General features: G+C 42.6%; 1 protein-coding gene across 5 annotated transcripts in view; it reads right to left on the bottom strand.

Moving 5' to 3' along the window:
- The window catches only part of GRB10 (growth factor receptor bound protein 10), a 201,342-nt gene that overhangs the window by 134,290 nt on the left and 61,847 nt on the right, over positions 1-5,205 (bottom strand). For all 5 annotated transcript variants that reach the window (XR_003094437.1, XR_003094438.1, XM_025206119.1 and 2 more), the window contains one exon: positions 381-474. Coding sequence is in view for 3 of the 5 variants with exons in the window: in XM_025206119.1 (XP_025061904.1) it covers positions 381-474 (94 nt within the window). In the remaining 2 variants the exon portion in view is untranslated. The remainder of the gene's footprint in view (positions 1-380; positions 475-5,205) is intronic.

Raw genomic sequence — 5,205 nt, 5'->3', positions numbered from 1 at the left:
CCTACATTAACTAGATTGATGATCACAACAGAAATACTATCCAGGACTAGACTCTGGCAAGTAAAAACAAGCACTTTAAAACTATATTTGAAGTGTTGGATGTGTTAACATTATTGGGCACTCATAAAAACCAAAAAACTCAAGAAACTCCACCTGTAACTGCTTTGAGTTTTTAACCAAACTGGAGTAGGAAATGTCACAAAAGGAGCACTTCAGTTTGCGATGCAACTCAAAGGAGTTTACAAAGATGTTACAAATAATTTTTCAACATTCACATGAAGAGTAGAGAAAGAGGCACAACTATCAAGTTATTAAATATTCACTGTGGTGAGTCCTCAGCCATCTCACTGGCCAGGCCTGAGCTCCACAACACCTCTTACCTTGGTGATTCAGGGAGATGCGATTAGAAGGTTCTTGGAATCCTGGTTCCACCAAGTCTCGTCGAGCATGAGTTGAAGTCTGATCTACATTGTCCTAAAAATAATTAAAAAAACAAACACACAAAGAGCAGGAAAAAAACACTGGATTAAAACATGTTTTGGATTTGCAAAAAATAAATAAATAAATCAATCAATCAATCAATCAAACCTACTGCAAAGTCAAGGCAAGTTGTGAAGAACTAGTCACTGTATCTTCAAAAACGTAAGTTAAAACAAAGGCAAAGTAATGCGGACTTGTGAAGTCTGCAGCAGTGATTAAGTAAGACATAGGACATCAAAACCTTACACTCTTGGCTCCACTCTCAGTCAGTTTCCCAACTGAAACTGGGAAATTTGATGCTAATAAGATTTTTCTTCTGGTCAAGCATTCTTCACATGGTATGCTATACAGTTCTCAAGAGATACAGAAAAACAACCTCCTGAAATTCCAGGGATTACAGTTAAAGGATTTATAGCTAATTAGCCAGAACAAAATGAACGGAAAGGGATTCAGTAGACTCGCTAAGGAGTAACATTGGTTTAGTTTAGACATTCACTAGAAATCTGCATGTCAATCAAAACTACTTTGCTCAGGACATCTCACAAGATAAGACCTGAAAAGTTTTAACACTTCCTTTTGTAGGGTTAAAAATATCACAACAGCTTCTTGTAGTTCTTTCCAAAACCCAGACTAGGAGAGAGCAAGATAACATCCTAGAACTGCAAGGTCCTTTTTTAAATGAAAGGTCAGAATTTAAAAGGAAGTATGAATCTGTTCTGACACTTATTGTCCTACGCAAGCTAGAACTTAAGCCCAAACTCTCTTTTCAATCACATCCTAAAACCATGTTGACATGCAATCATACTTACCCTTCTTTCAAGGTATTTTAATCTCATCATTTTGCCCTCATTTTATAGCTAGCCAAATACCTACACAGGCAAGAATGGATTTTACAGGCCATCTACCTCAGTCCCCTGCTATTTCAAGCTATAGTGTATAAAACATACATAGGCACCAGTGTTTGAAAAAAGTGGCATAGTTCTCCCTGCTTTTCTTGTATGGCAGGTGGAATCAAACTCCTACAAGTCAACTAAATCAAAGCATTTAAGGCACTTTTCCATGCGCTCGGATGCATTCTAATCAGCATCTCATGTAATCAGCATCTCATGTATTCAGTGTCCCGTGTTTCAAAATGGCAGCAGGGGCACTTTAACTGAAGCTTGTTGAAAGCACCCGCTGCCAGGTACGCCAAAAACACCCCTGATGCCATTTTGAAATGCAGGACGCTGACTACATGAGACACTGCAGGCATTTTAATTAGAGCAGCTACTGAGAGCCACTCTAATTAAAACGCCCTCCACCTCCCCACCTGGGATCGTATATAAGCACCCTTAGACTGTAATGGTTACACAGAGAAAGTAGATCGAACTCTACTGGAAGCTGATCTTTTAGGAGACTAAGAGATGTGTTAGATGAAGTGGCAATTCCCTGTTAAGCTTAGCACAATATCTTTGTGAGGCCTCTGAAGATAGGAGCAGATCTAAGAAGCAAGAAATTGTTGAAAGACTCTGTACTAGGAACATGAACCCAAGGTTAACTGCAGATCCCCTACTCCTCACAGAGGATACGGCAAGGTTTAAAGAGCTAAACGACACAGAATAAGACAGAATACTCCTCTTCAGTATGGAACTTGAAAATCTATGGCATTCCACCCCTTCAGTCTTATATATTTAGTTTTCATTTGGCAGCTAGAAATGTGACAGGATTATAAAGATTAAGAGTCCTTCATCATCATAAGGGTGCTAGTTTCAATTCTCATGCCACAAAGTCAAGTTCAGAGAGTTTGAGTCAGTTGAGCATGCTTAACCTGCCATGGCAAATCCACCTCAGTAATGAAAGTGAGTTATAATAGAAGCTGTTTTATCTTGCTACCAGGCATTGGTGTTCTCATTGTCCCAAATCTCTGCCTCTTCCACTCCCTCCCGCAACCCCTCTACATACACTTTAAACCATCTACAACAAGTATAATAATGCTGTGTTTGCAAGAACACAGTACCTATGAGAGCCTTTTGCCTTTGCATTCCCTCTACATCACTAAGTGGACCTTACTTCAAGTTGTGGTACAGTAGGCACAGTGAGTCTACACATTACTGTACGGTGACATTGCTATGGTGCTGTACTCTGGTACTTCCTTTTGGAAGTACTAAAGCACGGCGCAGTATGGGCGGTTGCTGTGCCGTGCACACTTAGATTTTGCTGCTGTGGTGCTGTAGCGGCACACTATTCCCGGGAACATGCCGCTATGGCAACATTGCTGGCAATCATGTGTAGACATATGTGACCGCTACGTTGCTGTAGGGCAGAGCTTTCCAAACTTTTCATGTTGGTGACACACTTTTTAGACATGCATCATTTCGCGACACAGTAATTCAGTTCCGGGGGAGGGGCCAAGGGAAGCAGACACGAGTAAGGGAGCTCCGTGGTGCCCTTCCGCAAAATTTTCTGCATTTCGCGCGACACACCTACACACTGCCGCCGACACACTAATGTGTCGCGGCACACAGTTTGGAAAGCTCTGCTGTAGGGCGATGTGTAAACACGCTCAGCGTTGGCTACAGACGTGTAACTTAGTATTTAAACAAGTTTGTTTTATTTTGAGCTAACTAATGTAATAGTTACATCTTCTCAGGAACAATGTGACAGTTCTCCAGGCAGGTGCTCAAACCACAAAGCTAGCTCATGGATTCTAAGGTCCAGTTACACATTTTTTCAGTGTCTTTAGAAGTAGAGGTTTCAATTATCAAGTGTAGAGCAATTCTAAACTTCCATATCAAAACCACCTTCCTGTCTCTTCCACAGGTTTGCTTCCTCCCCACCCCCCCTCATGTTTTTCTCACAGGAGGCATGCCACAGAGATCTCCTTAGGGTATTAAAAACTACTGCAACACAGTCACTCTAGTAAAGTCATAGACTTGCAGAAATTAAACCACACCTGCAATGCAGGCAGCAAAGAAAAGGTAACTAACGTGTAGTTTTTAAAAGCTCATGATAGTTTCACATGACCCTCCAGGATCTATTTATGTAAGCTGTTCAAAGACAAATAATGGCAGGTTGCCAAACTGCGGCAGAACTCTCACTGGACACTGGAGCAAGGTTAAAAGTTATATAATTGTTCCAAGTCAGACTGTCACTGTACAGCCAAATAAATCTACCTATTCTGTTCAATCTACATATATTAGAGGGGTAAACACCTGCTTTTTCTAATCATTCCCTCCCCCAGCTCAATCCAGGCTTCCAATAAGTCACATCTTTCCTACATATTTTTATTCCTCCACCATCTCCCTTCTTCCAGTAAGCACTTTCAGCCTGAAATTAAAGTATACTGTGACTTGACTTATTGTGACATCAACCCACAATAGTATTTTTAGAAGCTAGCCTAAGCATTAACCCTTACAAACTTGTTTCTACGTATTGTTTTGTCCGTCAAGCAGCATCTGCATTCATCAAGCGATAAGCAACAGGACTGGAAGCATCTTAAGCAACATCTATTTAGAGGTTCCGATGGTAGCTGGAATTTTGTGAAGCTGGACAAAATGGGTTGTCACAAGTTTGATTTCAGTATCAATTTGCAAACTTAAATACTGCATGACATAATGCAATGCCTGTATCCAGCTTGAAGAGACACAGAATTCATAAACAGCCAAAACAATCTGAGATGATGCTACAATCTGTAATTAATAATTATGAAGCACTGTGTGTTACTGTAATTGTTATCCAAATTTAAACTGCTAGATTTGCAATTTGGACCAGCACAGCAGCCAGGTCAGTTATCAAAACAAATAATTAAGTCTGGCATTTCAATCAGAAAGATATAGAGGATAAGTCAACTACACTCCTCCCTAGCTCTGCTGCCTACATAAGTTGCATCTTTTATTGCGTTCTGCAGCTTTGAATGTTAATGTCAAAAACAATGTGCCTCTTAACTCATGGAATAAGAGTAATGAAAATGAAAGGAGAAAAACAGGTTAGCTTTTTACCCAGTAGTAATTTGTGGGTATACTTAAAAAAAGCCAGTAGATTAGAAAAAGGAAATTTAGTCCATTGCCAGGTAGAGACATTGTTTCTCCTCACACTGCTGTGTCCTTTTCCTAAAGAATTTCTAGAACTAGATTCAGAAAATATGGATAGGCAGGGAAGAACAACACTGATATCACCCCCACACACACCTGTCTTTACAGAGGAAGCAAAGAAAAAAAAACCCCTCAATTACAGCTGAGTTCTGGGGGGCTGCACATAGTGGAACAGAGATATCCTGGCCTGCTGGCGTGCACCTTTGCACCAGACTGGGCTGGCTCCATGCTGCTATGTGGGGTGCCATCAGGCTGGGTTAGGCAGGTTCTTTGCCTCCACGTGAGCCTTCCAGCACTCCCTAAAGGAGCTGCACTGGGAGGCATGGAACCAGCCCGGCCTGGTGGTGCATGCTCTTGGCTGTAATCAGGGCTGTCCCTGGGGGGTGGGGAAGGCGAATTGGGGCAAGCACCCCAGGTCCCGCGTTTTGGGGAGCCCTGCAGACAGTGGCTTACAGGCCCCACCACCACCACTGCCTTCTGTCACCACCCCGCCCACACACACTTCCTGCCGCCAGCTTCTGTGGGTGGTTGCCACTTTCACCCCCCGGCCCCACACACCCTTAGGGACAGTTCTGGCTGCAGTGCCGGGAGCCCCATGTGGTGGGCCAGGCCAGGCTAGGCTGGCTCCATGCCGCCACATGCAGCCCCTGGGACT

This window comes from Alligator sinensis, unplaced genomic scaffold (genome assembly GCF_000455745.1).
Source record: "Alligator sinensis unplaced genomic scaffold, ASM45574v1 scaffold796_1, whole genome shotgun sequence".
Lineage (NCBI taxonomy): Eukaryota > Metazoa > Chordata > Crocodylia > Alligatoridae > Alligator > Alligator sinensis.
This window is presented reverse-complemented; position numbering and strand designations above follow the sequence as displayed.